At 54.1% G+C, this 14,578-nt stretch overlaps 1 protein-coding gene across 1 annotated transcript in view; it reads left to right on the forward strand.

Moving 5' to 3' along the window:
• The window catches only part of DYSF (dysferlin), a 301,818-nt gene that overhangs the window by 243,851 nt on the left and 43,389 nt on the right, over nt 1-14,578 (forward strand). Inside the window, exons 48-50 of the mRNA XM_060247222.1 lie at nt 9,732-9,871; nt 12,011-12,099; nt 13,947-14,042. Coding sequence (XP_060103205.1) covers nt 9,732-9,871; nt 12,011-12,099; nt 13,947-14,042 — 325 coding nt within the window. The remainder of the gene's footprint in view (nt 1-9,731; nt 9,872-12,010; nt 12,100-13,946; nt 14,043-14,578) is intronic.

Raw genomic sequence — 14,578 nt, forward strand, 5'->3', positions numbered from 1 at the left:
GGGTTGGATTCCCCACTCCTCTACTTGCAGCTGCTGGAATGGCCTTGGGTCAGCCATAGCTCTCTTATCTGGGAGAACCGGGTTGGATTCCCCACTCCTCCACTTGCAGCTGCTGGAATGGCCTTGGGTCAGCCAGAGCTCTCTTATCTGGGAGAACCGGGTTGGATTCCCCACTCCTCCACTTGCAGCTGCTGGAATGGCCTTGGGTCAGCCAGAGCTCTCTTATCTGGGAGAACCGGGTTGGATTCCCCACTCCTCCACTTGCACCTGCTGGAATGGCCTTGGGTCAGCCAGAGCTCTCTTATCTGGGAGAACCGGGTTGGATTCCCCACTCCTCCACTTGCACCTGCTGGAATGGCCTTGGGTCAGCCAGAGCTCTCTTATCTGGGAGAACCAGGTTGGATTCCCCACTCCTCCACGTGCACCTGCTGGAATGGCCTTGGGTCAGCCAGAGCTCTCTTATCTGGGAGAACCAGGTTGGATTCCCCACTCCTCCACGTGCACCTGCTGGAATGGCCTTGGGTCAGCCATAGCTCTCTTATCTGGGAGAACCGGGTTGGATTCCCCACTCCTCCACTTGCAGCTGCTGGAATGGCCTTGGGTCAGCCAGAGCTCTCTTATCTGGGAGAACCGGGTTGGATTCCCCACTCCTCCACTTGCAGCTGCTGGAATGGCCTTGGGTCAGCCAGAGCTCTCTTATCTGGGAGAACCGGGTTGGATTCCCCACTCCTCCACTTGCACCTGCTGGAATGGCCTTGGGTCAGCCAGAGCTCTCTTATCTGGGAGAACCGGGTTGGATTCCCCACTCCTCCACTTGCACCTGCTGGAATGGCCTTGGGTCAGCCAGAGCTCTCTTATCTGGGAGAACCGGGTTGGATTCCCCACTCCTCCACGTGCACCTGCTGGAATGGCCTTGGGTCAGCCAGAGCTCTCTTATCTGGGAGAACCAGGTTGGATTCCCCACTCCTCCACGTGCACCTGCTGGAATGGCCTTGGGTCAGCCAGAGCTCTCTTATCTGGGAGAACCGGGTTGGATTCCGCTCTCCTCCACTTGCAGCTGCTGGAATGGTCTTGGGTCAGCCATAGCTCTCTTATCTGGGAGAGCCAGGTTTGATTCCACACTCCTCCACTTGCAGCTGCTGGAATGGCCTTGGGTCACCCAGAGCTCTTTTATCTGGGAGAACCAGGTTGGATTCCCCACTCCTCCACTTGCACCTGCTGGAATGGCCTTGGGTCAGCCAGAGCTCTCTTATCTGGGAGAACCAGGTTGGATTCCCCACTCCTCCACTTGCACCTGCTGGAATGGCCTTGGGTCAGCCAGAGCTCTCTTATCTGGGAGAACCGGGTTGGATTCCCCACTCCTCCACTTGCACCTGCTGGAATGGCCTTGGGTCAGCCAGAGCTCTCTTATCTGGGAGAACCGGGTTTGATTCCCCACTCCTCCACTTGCAGCTGCTGGAATGGCCTTGGGTCAGCCAGAGCTCTCTTATCTGGGAGAACCAGGTTGGATTCCCCACTCCTCCACTTGCACCTGCTGGAATGGCCTTGGGTCAGCCAGAGCTCTCTTATCTGGGAGAACCGGGTTGGATTCCCCACTCCTCCACTTGCACCTGCTGGAATGGCCTTGGGTCAGCCAGAGCTCTCTTATCTGGGAGAACCGGGTTTGATTCCCCACTCCTCCACTTGCAGCTGCTGGAATGGCCTTGGGTCAGCCAGAGCTCTCTTATCTGGGAGAACCGGGTTGGATTCCCCACTCCTCCACTTGCAGCTGCTGGAATGGCCTTGGGTCAGCCAGAGCTCTCTTATCTGGGAGAACCGGGTTGGATTCCCCACTCCTCCACTTGCAGCTGCTGGAATGGCCTTGGGTCAGCCAGAGCTGTCTTATCTGGGAGAACCGGGTTTGATTCCCCACTCCTCCACTTGCACCTGCTGGAGTGGCCTTGGGTCAGCCATAGCTCTCTTATCTGGGAGAACCGGGTTTGATTCCCCACTCCTCCACTTGCAGCTGCTGGAATGGCCTTGGGTCAGCCAGAGCTCTCTTATCTGGGAGAACCGGGTTTGATTCCCCACTCCTCCACTTGCAGCTGCTGGAATGGCCTTGGGTCAGCCAGAGCTCTCTTATCTGGGAGAACCGGGTTTGATTCCCCACTCCTCCACTTGCACCTGCTGGAGTGGCCTTGGGTCAGCCATAGCTCTCTTATCTGGGAGAACCGGGTTTGATTCCCCACTCCTCCACTTGCAGCTGCTGGAATGGCCTTGGGTCAGCCAGAGCTCTCTTATCTGGGAGAACCGGGTTTGATTCCCCACTCCTCCACTTGCAGCTGCTGGAATGGCCTTGGGTCAGCCACAGCTCTCTTATCTGGGAGAACCGGGTTGGATTCCCCACTCCTCCACTCGCAGCTGCTGGAATGGCCTTGGGTCAGCCAGAGCTCTCTTATCTGGGAGAACCGGGTTGTATTCCCCACTCCTCCACTTGCACCTGCTGCAATGGCCTTGGGTCAGCCAGAGCTCTCTTATCTGGGAGAACCGGGTTTGATTCCCCCCTCCTCCACTTGCAGCTGCTGGAATGGCCTTGGGTCAGCCAGAGCTCTCTTATCTGGGAGAACCGGGTTGGATTCCCCACTCCTCCACTTGCAGCTGCTGGAATGGCCTTGGGTCAGCCAGAGCTCTCTTATCTGGGAGAACCGGGTTTGATTCCTCACTCCTCCACTTGCAGCTGCTGGAATGGCCTTGGGTCAGCCAGAGCTCTCTTATCTGGGAGAACCGGGTTGGATTCCCCACTCCTCCACTTGCAGCTGCTAGAATGGCCTTGGGTCAGCCAGAGCTCTCTTATCTGGGAGAACCGGGTTGGATTCCCCACTCCTGCACTTGCAGCTGCTGGAATGGCCTTGGGTCAGCCAGAGCTCTCTTATCTGGGAGAACCGGGTTGGATTCCCCACTCCTGCACTTGCAGCTGCTGGAATGGCCTTGGGTCAGCCAGAGCTCTCTTATCTGGGAGAACCGGGTTGGATTCCCCACTCCTCCACTTGCAGCTGCTGGAATGGCCTTGGGTCAGCCAGAGCTCTCTTATCTGGGAGAGCGGGGTTGGATTCCCCACTCCTGCACTTGCAGCTGCTGGAATGGTCTTGGGTCAGCCAGAGCTCTCTTATCTGGGAGAACCGGGTTGGATTCCCCACTCCTGCACTTGCAGCTGCTGGAATGGCCTTGGGTCAGCCAGAGCTCTCTTATCTGGGAGAACCGGGTTGGATTCCCCACTCCTGCACTTGCAGCTGCTGGAATGGCCTTGGGTCAGCCATAGCTCTCTTATCTGGGAGAAGTGGGTTGGATTCCCCACTCCTCCACTTGCAGCTGCTGGAATGGCCTTGGGTCAGTCATAGCTCTAACAGAGAGCCAGTTCGGTGTAGTGGTTAAGTGCATGGACTCTTATCTGGTAGAACTGGGTTTGATTCCCCACTCCTTCATTTGCACCTGCTGGAATGGCCTTGGGTCAGCCATAGCTCTCTTATCTGGGAGAACTGGGTTTGATTCCCCACTCCTCCACTTGCAGCTGCTGGAATGGCCTTGGGTCAGTCATAGCTCTAACAGAGAGCCAGTTCGGTGTAGTGGTTAAGTGCATGGACTCTTATCTGGGAGAACCGGGTTTGATTCCTCACTCATAAGAACATAAGAGAAGCCATGTTGGATCAGGCCAACGGCCCATCAAGTCCAACACTCTGTGTCACACAGTGGCAAAAAATGTTATATACACACATACACTGTGGCTAATAGCCACTGGTGGACCTGTGCTCCATACACTGTGGCTAATAGCCACTGATGGACCTGTGCTCCATATTTTTATCTAAACCCCTCTTGAAGGTGGCTATACTTGTGGCCGCCACCACCTCCTGTGGCAGTGAATTCCACATGTTAATCACCCTTTGGGTGAAGAAGTACTTCCTTTTATCCGTCTTAACCTGTCTGCTCAGCAATTTCATCGAATGCCCACGAGTTCTTGTATTGTGAGAAAGGGAGAAAAGTACTTCTTTCTCTACTTTCTCCATTCCATGCATTATCTTGTAAACCTCTATCATGTCACCCCGCAGTCGACGTTTCTCCAAGCTAAAGAGTCCCAAGCGTTTCAACCTTTCTTCATAGGGAAAGTGCTCCAGCCCTTTAATCATTCTAGTTGCCCTTCTCTGCACCTTCTCTAAAGCTATAATATCCTTTTTGAGGTGCGGCGACCAGAACTGCACACAGTACTCCAAATGAGACCGCACCATCGATTTATACAGGGGCATTATGATACTGGCTGATTTGTTTTCAATTCCCTTCCTAATAATTCCCAGCATGGGAATAATAACTCCTCCACTTGCAGCTGCTGGAATGGCCTTGGGTCAGCCATAGCTCTGGCAGGAGTTGTCCCTGAAAGGGCAGCTGCTATAAGAGCTCTCTCAGCCCTAGCGACCTCCCAGGGTGTCTGTTGTGGGGGAGGACGATAGAGGAGATTGTAAACTGCTCTGAGTCTCTGATTCAAAGAGAAGGGCGGGCTATAAATCTGCAGTCTTCTTCTCCTCCTCCTCCTCCACATGTTGGACTCTACTGGATTGAAGCTTCTTCATGGAGCGAGTGGCCATTTCTGGCTGAGGTCACTGATCTGCATCCAGTGGTGTGCCCCCCCCCCCCAAAAAATACCTCTTTTCCAATCACTTCAGGAGAATCCAGCCTGCAGGTTTTCCTCTCCAGAGCAGGGACTTGAAACATTTTTTAAGGAGGTGAATGCAGAGTTTCTCAAGACCCCTCTCCAGATGTCGAATGCTGCATGAGGTGCGATGTTTCCAGCTCTGTGGCATACGTTGGGCTGCCCTGATTTTGACCCTCCGCGCCTCCCCGTTGAGTCGGAGGCAGAGCTTGTCTTGGGGGGTTCCGGCCTGCAGAGGGAGACGTGAGGATGCCGACTGGAGACCTGTCCGGGCAAGCGAGGCAGGCAGAGCTGGGAGGATCAACGGAAGAGGCGTTCTCATTCCTGCCTGCAGAAAGGGAGGTTGTGCTTTCCCTGCAGTCTTTTAGTGGCTTTCAAAGTGGGCTTCCCACCTCATCCGGCGTGGACTCACATGGGCTGTTGGGATCACCTTGATAGCTCACATCTTTGAGAAATGAGGGGTGGGGGCATAGATGAGGGCCAGAGCACCTGTTTCCTATAGGCTAGCCAACCTTCCTATAGGCTTGCCAACTGGAGAGGCAGTTTGGTGTAGTGGTTAAGTGCACGGAGTGGTTAAGTGCACGGATTTCTCAGAGAGGCTGAGAAATCTGGGAGAACGGGGTTGGATTCCCCACTCCTCCACCTGCACCTGCTGAGATGGCCTTGGGTCAGCCAGAGCTCTGGCAAAGGTTGTCCTTGAAAGGGCAGCTGCTGTGAGAGCCCTCTCAGCCCCACCCACCTCACAGGGTGTCTGATGTGGGGGAGGAAGATAAAGGAGATTGTGAGCCGCTCTGAGACTTTTCGGAGTGGAGGGCGGGATATAAATCTGCAGTCTTCTTCTTCCAGAGGGGATCTGGAGATCTCCAGCTTTCACAACTGATCTCTCCAGCTGGCAGAGATCAGCTCCCCTGGAGAAAATGGCTGCTTTGGAGGGTGCACTCTATGGCGTTACACCCCACAGTGGTCCCTCCCCATTCTAAACCCCACCCTCCACCCCCAAACCTCCAGGAACTTCCAACCCGAGTTGGCAGCCCCAGCAGACAGTCCAAGATTCAGTCCCCATCAGTGCGAAAGTCAAGGTTGCCCAGTCTCCTGCGGCTGCTGGTGGGAGACTTTTTTCATGCGCAGTGATATCGCCCAGGAGTGACGTATCGCACTGAGCACATCGCTCGGGGGACACTCTAGGAGTTTGCAGGAAACTCTATGGTTTCATGCTGGACTCTAGCAATTTGCGGGGGGACTCTATGCTACCGTAGAGTTTCCCCCAAATTGCTAGAGAGTCCCTGCGCGAAAGCATAGAGTTTCCCACAAATTCCTAGAGAGTCCCCGTGCAAGGTGTCCAGTGTGATATGTCACTTCCGGGTGCCACACATGTCAAGTGGCAACGGGACCCTTTTGGGGGTGGGGATCCCCCTGGTGGCCTCTCTGCTGGTGGATGGGAGTCTGCCAAAGCGGGCGATCCCCCGCCCACAGTGGAAACTTGGTAGCCCTGGCAAAAGTATTCCTTGACCTCTGGCTGAGTTCTTGGCGAGTGCTCTCCAGGCCATGGGCGGCCCTTCCTGGTGAAGATGAGTTGGGGGTCTGGCTCAGGAGTAGGCTGGGGCTTCCCGCATCCGAGGATTCCCAGTGACAGCAGAGTGGGGGCGTTGGGGCAGAGGTTGCCAGTGCAAGGTGTGTACCTGGACTCGCCTCTTCCTTCTCTCCCCCCCCCCCACCTTCACGGAAATCTCTTCAAACAAAGCTGGGGGTTGAGCTTTGGCTGTGAGGCGGGAGAATCTGGAGAGCAGCTGTTTGAGAGCTGAACCTGCCAGGGCATAAGAGGAGTTTGCGCAGGCCGAGAGCAGAGAGGTCCTTTACAAGCTGCCTGGGAGGGGGGGGGGGGTCTGCCTTGACTTCATCAGCCCCACCTTGGTTCTTTGTGGAGGGGGGGGAATTTAAAAAGGATTCACAAACACCCCCCCACACCACTTTCCTTAGTGCCCATTAGGATGGCCAGATGCCAGGTGGGGCCTGGAATTCTCCTGGAATTACCACTGACTGCAGAGATCGGTTCCCCTGGAGAAAAAGCCTCCTGTGGAGGGGATGATGCCCCACTGCAGTCTCTCTGCTCCCCAAATGTCATGTTTTCCAGGCTTCGCCTTCCAAATCTCCAGGAATATCCCAACCCAGAGTTGGCAAACGTAGATGCCCTCACTAAGTCTCTCTTGGCTTGACTTCGCGAACGAAGACTTAAGAAAGGTGCAGTAGTCCACGTCTGCTGCAGGCTCACCGGTGGCTGACAAGACCAATGCGGGACAGGCAGGTCCGGCCACAGTGGCTGCAGGGAAAAGTCTGATTTGGGGTTGGTGCTGTAGCAGTACAATTCTTCCTCACTAAGTAAGCCAACTAAGAACATCACAAGAGTCCTGATGGATCCGACCAGCGAGGTCTAGGCTAGCCTTCTGTCTCACACAGTGGCCAGTCAATTCCTCTGAATGGCCAACAACAGGGCAGAGAGGCCGAGGCCTTCCCCTGAGAAGAACCTCAGAAGAGCTCTGCTGGGTCAGACCAGGGAAGGTCCATCTAGTCCAGCCTCCTGTCTCACACAGTGGCCAGTCAATTCCTCTGGAGGGCCAACAAAAGAGCAGGGAGGTGGAGGCCTTCCCCTGATTTGAACATCAGAAGAGCCCTGCTGGGTCAGACCAGGGAGGGTCCATCTAGTCCAGCCTCTTGTCTCACACGGAGGCCAGCCAGTTCCTCTGAACAGCCAACAACACGGCCTAGAGAAGACCATCAGAAGAGCCCTGATGGGTGAGATCAGTGAGAGTCCCTCTAATCCAGCCTCCTGTCTCACGCAGTGACCAACCAGTTCCTCTGGAGGTCCAGCAACAGAGCAAAGAGGCTGAGGCCTTCCCCTGATGAAAACATCAGAAGAATCATAGAGTTGGAAGGAACCTCCAGTATCTTCTAGTCTAACTCTCTGCATAATGCAGGAATCTCATAAAGACAGGAGAAGAGCCCTGCCAGATAAGTCCATCTAGTCCAGCATCTGTTCTCATCAAGGGCCATCTAGTTTCGCCTCCTGTCTCACACAGGGGCCAACCAGTTCCTCTGGACAGCCAACAGCAGGGCACAGAGGCTAAGGCCTTCCTTCCCCTGATGTTGCCTCCTGACTCTGAATGTGGAGGTTCCCCTCAGTCACCAGGGCTGGATGCCATTGATAGACTTCTCCTTCAGGAATCTGTCTGTTTCCTTTTTAAAGCTGTGGCCCTCACAACTTCCTCCCAGCAAATTTCACATTTCCATTGCTCTCTGTGTAAAGGAGTATTTCTGTTTTGTCCATCCTGAACTTACTGCCCATCAGATTCATTGGATACTCTTGAGTTCTAGTATTTTGGATGGGAGAGAAAAATTTCTCTTTGTCAGCTCTCTCCACCCGTGCATAATTTTATAAATCTTCTATCATGTGCCCCCCCGCCACACACACACCTTTGCATTTCTTGTGAGAACCACTTTGGTGTAGTGGTGAAGTGCGTGGACTCTTATCTGGGAGAAACGGGTTTGATTCCCCACTTCGCCACTTGCACCTGCTGGAATGGCCTTGGGTCAGCCAGAGCTCTCTTATCTGGGGGAACTGGGTTGGATTCCCCACTACTGCACTTGAACCTGCTGGAATGGCCTTGGGTCAGCCAGAGCTCTCTTATCTGGGAGAACCGGGTTGGATTCCCCACTCCTCCACTTGCAGCTGCTGGAATGGCCGTGGGTCAGCCAGAGCTCTCTTATCTGGGAGAACCGGGTCTGATTCCCCACTCCTCCACTTGCACCTGCTGGAATGGCCTTGGGTCAGCCAGAACTCTCTTATCTGGGAAAACCAGGTTTAATTCCCCCCTCCTCCACTTGCAGCTGCTAGAATGGCCTTGGGTCAGCCAGAGCTCTTTTCTCTGGGAGAACCAGGTTGGATTCCCCCCTCCTCCACTTGCAGCTGCTGGAATGGCCTTGGGTCAGCCATAGCTCTCTCATCTGGGAGAACCGGGTTTGATTCCCCCCTCCTCCACTTGCAGCTGCTGGAATGGCCTTGGGTCAGCCAGAGCTCTCTCATCTGGGAAAACCAGGTTTAATTCCCCCCTCCTCCACTTGCAGCTTCTGGAGTAGCCCTGGGTCAGCCAGAGCTCTCTTATCTGGGAAAACCAGGTTTAATTCCCCCCTCCTCCACTTGCAGCTGCTGGAATGGCCTTGGGTCAGCCATAGCTCTTTTCTCTGGGAGAACCAGGTTGGATTCCCCACTCCTCCACTTGCAGCTGCTGGGATGGCCTCGGGTCCGCCAGAGCTCTCTTATCTGGGAGAACCGGGTTTGATTCCCCACTTCTCCACTTGCAGCTGCTGGAATGGCCTTGGGTCAGCCAGAGCTCTCTTATCTGGGAGAACTGGGTTGGATTCCGCACTCCTCCACTTGCTGGAATGGCCTTGGGTCAGCCAGAGCTCTCTTAGCTGGGAGAACCGGGTTGGATTCCCCACTCCTCCACTTGCAGCTGCTGGAATGGCCTTGGGTCAGCCAGAGCTCTCTTATCTGGGAGAACCGGGTTGGATTCCCCACTCCTCCACTTGCTGGAATGGCCTTGGGTCAGCCAGAGCTCTCTTAGCTGGGAGAACCGGGTTGGATTCCCCACTCCTCCGCTTGCAGCTGCTGGAATGGCCTTGGGTCAGCCAGAGCTCTCTTATCTGGGAGAACCGGGTTGGATTCCCCACTCCTCCACTTGCAGCTGCTGGAATGGCCTTGGGTTAGCCCCAAGTTCTCTCAAGGCTGTTCTGCTCAAGAGCAGTTCTGTCAGAGCTCTCTCAGCCCCACCTCCCTCACAGGGTGTGTGTTGTGGGGAGGGGAAGGGAAAGGAGATTTGTAATCCCCTCTGAGACTCCTTTGGCTGGCAAAGGGCGGGGTATACCAGTCTCCTCCTCCTCCTCTTCCCCTTCTCAACTGAAAAAGAGCTCCGTCTTGCCTGCCGTCTTCTCATCCAGGATACTGAGGTGGGCCTGGGGGCAGGGCTTGGGGCAATACTGGCTCTTCTCTTTGCTTCAGAGGATGGCAAACCGCCGAATCCACACCTGGGGCCCGTGGAAGAGAGGCTCGCTTTGTATGCCCTGCGGAAACAAGGCCTGGTGCCCGAGCACGTTGAGACAAGGCGGCTGTACAGTCCCCTGCAGCCAGACATCGAGCAGGTAAGGCGGGGGGGGGGGGGGCGGAGAGTCAGTGGTGGGATCTGCAGAAGCGCCTGCCTCCCACCTTTCCAAGTGGGGTTGCCAAGTCCGGTTCAAGAAATATCTGGGGACTTTGGGGGTGGAGCCAGGAAACACTGGGGGTGGAGCCAGGAGACATCGGGGCGGAGCCAGGAACAAGGGTGTGACAAGCATAACTGAACTCCAAAGGGAGTTCTGGCCATCACCTTTAAAGGGACAGCACATCTTTTCAGTTCCTTCCTTCCATAGGAAATAATGAAGCAAAGGGGCACCTTTTTGGGGGGCTCATAGAATTGGACGCCCTGGTCCAAACTTTTTGAAACTTGGGGGGTATTTTGGGGAGAGGCACTAGATGCTATACTGAATATTTGGTGCCTCTACCCCCCAAAACAGCCCCCCCCAGAGCCCCAGATACCCTCGGATCAATTCTCCATGATTTTCTATGGGAATAAATTTCCATAGGGAATAATAGAGTTCCCAGAAGACATTTCCCTCCCCTCCCCCCACTTTCTGATGACCCTGAAGCGGGAAGGGCCTCCAAACCAGGGTATCCCCTGCCCCCACCTGGGGATTGGCAACCCTATCTCAAAGCCTCCATCTTGGGGAGGTCAGTGTCAGAAACACCATCCTGCAGTTAAGGGAATGAACCGAAAAAAGGACTAATTTTGCTCCCAAGGAGAGTGGGAGTCTGGCAGCAAGGAATAAGCAGCTTCAGCCACCAGACTTCAGCCCATAACAGCAGACTGATATTCACTTGCTGATATTTTTTTTAAACTATAAAAGCCCTGGTGGCCTGAAAGGGGGGGGGGGAGGCGTGAAATGGCCATTGCTGAGGGTCTGGGCAGGAAAAATGCAGGAGGTGGAAGCCTTGTTGCTGTTGGGGTATATTGGCAACCACAAGGACGATGGAGAAGCTGAAAAAGCCAGCACTCATTTGGCAAATGCTTTTTTTTTGGGGGGGGGGGAATACAGCCGTGTATGAAGGAAAGGGGTGTGTGTATGTGGGTGAGATATGGCCCCCTGCAGCTGTTATTCATACTTTGAATGACCTGAGAGGGAGACGTCCTGTTGTCATGTCCCATTTCACCCTTGGATCAGGAAGGCACAGAATCATGAAACATAGAGCTCTTCTGGATCACACCAGTGAGGGTCCATCTTAGTCCAGCCTCCTGTCTCACACTGGCCAACCAGTTCCTCTGGAGGGCCAACAACAGGGCAGAGAGGCCAAGGGCTTCATAAGAACATCAGAAGAGCCCTGCTGGGTCAGACCAGGGAGGGTCCATCTAGTCCAGCCTCCTGTCTCACACGGTGGCCAATCAGTTCCTCTGGAAGGCCAACAACAGGACAGAGAGGCTGAGGCCTCCCCCTGAGAAGAATGTCAGGAGAGCCCTGCTGGATCAGACTAGGGAGGGTCCATCTAGTCCAGCATCCTGCCTCACCCAGTGGCCAGCCAGTTCCTCTGGAGGGCCAACAACAGGGCAGAGAGGCTGAGGCCTTCCCCTGAGAAGAGTATCAAAAGAGCCCTGCTGGGTCAGACCAGGGAGGGTCCATCTAGTCCAGCCTCCTGTCTCACACAGTGGCCAACCAGTTCCTCTGGAGGGCCAACAACAGGGCAGTGAGGTTGAGGCCTTCCTCTTAGAAGAATATCAGCCCTGCTGGGTCTAGTCCAGCCTCCTGTCTCACACAGAGGCCAACCAGATCCTCTGGAGGGCCAACAACAGGGCAGAGAGGCTGAGGCCTTCCCCTGAGAAGAGCACCAGAAGAGCCCTGCTGGGTCAGACCAGGGAGGGTCCATCTAGTCCAGCCTCCTGTCTCACACACTGGCCAACCAGTTCCTCTGGAGGGCCAACAACAGGGCAGAGAGGCTGAGGCCTTCCTCTGATAAGAGCATCAGAAGAACCCTGCTAGCTTTCCCCTAATACTGTTTCCTGGCTCTGGGATTCAGAGGTAGAGGACCTCTGAATGTGGACTCCCTGTCTCTAGAATTCCTCCGTGTGGATGGTGGGCGAAAGACCCCCAGAGGCCAGGCTTCAGATCAGGATCAGGGATTTCTTCAGATGCCAGTGAAAGAGGTGCTTTGGCATCCCCAGCACACCTCATGCCATTTCTCTCCTGCTGCAGGGAAAGCTCCAGATGTGGGTGGATCTTTTCCCCAAGTCTCTTGATGCGCCTGGCCCACCGTTCAACGTGACGCCGCGGAAAGCCAAAAGGTGATGGATTGCATGGATCGGTGTAGAACTGTCCTGCCCTTTGACTTTAAAAAAGCACCCGGGGGCACTTAGAAAGAAAAGAAAACAGCAACACCAAATTTAAAAAAACCGGCAGCCAATAAACTAAAACATCCCCCCCCCCCCCAAGCTTCAGCATAAGACTTGTCCTAAAGGATCAGGCCGAAAAGTCTCACAAAACCAGCATTCGGTTGTTTTCGGATAATGGCGAGAGGGAGTCCTTTGGAAAAACTGTGGGCAGGATTTGTTATCCAGAGGTGTACGGCCTCCGCAGATGGACATTCCAGTAAGTGATCACGGTTCCCAGCTCAGTGTATCTGTTGAAGCTATCCGTCAGGGCTCAGGTGATGTCAGCAGTCCTGTAGCTACAGGGGGACCTGTGGGGGCCCTGCCGCCGACTTCCATTAGTCACCCTGACTTAGGGCCCCTGACTTTCTCTCCTTGTTCCCTCTGCCACTGCCATGGGGGAGAAAACTGAGAGGCTGGGACTGCCCGTTCCTCCCCCCATGATTTTACTCTGCTCTGGGAAGACCTCACCTGGAGTACTGTGTTCAGTTTGGGGCACCACATTTTAAGAAAGATATAGACAAGCTGGAAGGGGTCCAGAGGAGGGCGGCGAAGATGGTGAGGGGTCTGGAGACCAAGTCCTATGAGGAAAGGTTGAGGGAGCTGGGGATGTTTAGCCTGGAGAGGAGGCGGCTGAGAGGTGATAGGATCACCATCTTCAACATCTGTATCAACAGAAGTCTAGTGTCCAGATCACGTAATGTGATAGTATTGCTTTATTCTGCTCTGGTAAGACCTCACCTGGAGTATTCTGTTCAGTTTTGGGCACCACATTTTAAGAAGGATATAGACAAGCTGGGTCCAGAGGAGGGCGACGAAGATGGTGAGGGGTCTGGAGACCATGAACATGAAGCTGCCTTATACTGAATCAGACCCTCTTTGGTCCATCAAAGTCAGTCTTGTCTACTCAGACTGGCAGTGGCTCTCCAGGGTCTCAAGCAGAGGTTTTTCACGCCTACTTGGCTGGACCCTTTTCCGTTGGAGATGCTGGGGATTGAACCTGGGACCTTCTGCTTCCCAAGCAGATACTCTGCCACTGAGCCACTGTCCCTGCCCTAACTGAGACCTTAAAGCAGGGGTGTCGAACTCATTTTGTTAGGAGGGCCGAATCTGACATAGATGAGATGATGTTGGGCCAGACCTTGTGTGTACTTATTTAAGATTGGGTAGCAGAAATATAAACTTTGTAAAGGACACAGACAAACACAATTAAGGATTTTTAAAAAAAGAACTTTAAAAATGCTTAAAACTTTAGCACTCATTGTTCTTAAAGGTGCTTTCTTTGTATTTCTCCCATGGGATCCAGGGAACTGGGCAAAGGAAGCTCTGGCTCTTTCCTTCCTTCCCCAGAAAGGGGAGGAGCCAATAGAAGGAAGAGAGGCTTGGCTCGGTAGCTCTGCAATTGAGAGAGTCTGGCAAAGCAAGCTCTGGTTCCCCCCCTTCCTCCCCAAGGGAGGAGCCTCAGCCAATGGAGAAAATAGAGGTTTTGCTCTGTGACTGCTGTGTGATTGAGGAAGCCTTGCAAAGCAAACTGTGATGCAGAAGGAAGCAAGAGAGAGGAGAAGGAAGCAGAAGACAGCCAGTCACTCAGGGGCCCCATAGGAGCCCTCCAGGGGCCTGATTTGGCCCCCAGGATGCATGTTTGACACCCGTGCCTTAAAGGATTGCAGTCCTGGAGGAGTCAGGATGTCTTTCACTGCTCCTGTCCCGGGTGTTTCTCACATCCTTGTCTTCTGGCCACATGCTTGGCTCTTGGCTTTTAGGTTCTACTTGCGCTGCATCATCTGGAATGCCAAAGATGTCCTCTTAGATGACCTCAGCATCACGGGCGAGAAGATGAGCGACATCTATGTGAAAGGGTAGGTGATCTGGAAGTTTCTTGGTGGAAGACAGAGGGGTGGTTTGCCCTGCCTCTTCACGGGACAAAGGAGGACTGCTTTCTAAGAACATCAGAGAAGCCATGTTGAATCAGGCCAATGGCTCATCCGGTCCAACACTCTGTGTCACACAGTGGCCAAAAGCAACAATCACCTGGTGCCATCAGGAGGCCCACCAGTGGGGCCAGGACACTAGAAGCCCTGCCACTGTGACCCCCCAGCATCAAGAATACAGAGCATCACTACCCCAGACAGAGACTTCTAACAATATGCTGTGGCTAAGAGCCACTGACCTTTGCTCCAAATGTTTATCCAATCCCCTCATAAGAACATAAGAGAAGCCATTTTGGATCAGGCCAATGGCCCATCCAGTCCAACACTCTGTGTCACACAGTGGCCCCAAATTTATATATATATATACACACACACACACACACACACACACACTGTGGCTAATAGCCACTGATAGACCTCTGCTCCATATTTTTATCCAATCCCCTCTTGAAGCTGGCCATGCT

This window comes from Heteronotia binoei, chromosome 9 (genome assembly GCF_032191835.1).
Source record: "Heteronotia binoei isolate CCM8104 ecotype False Entrance Well chromosome 9, APGP_CSIRO_Hbin_v1, whole genome shotgun sequence".
Taxonomy (NCBI): Eukaryota; Metazoa; Chordata; class Lepidosauria; order Squamata; family Gekkonidae; genus Heteronotia; species Heteronotia binoei.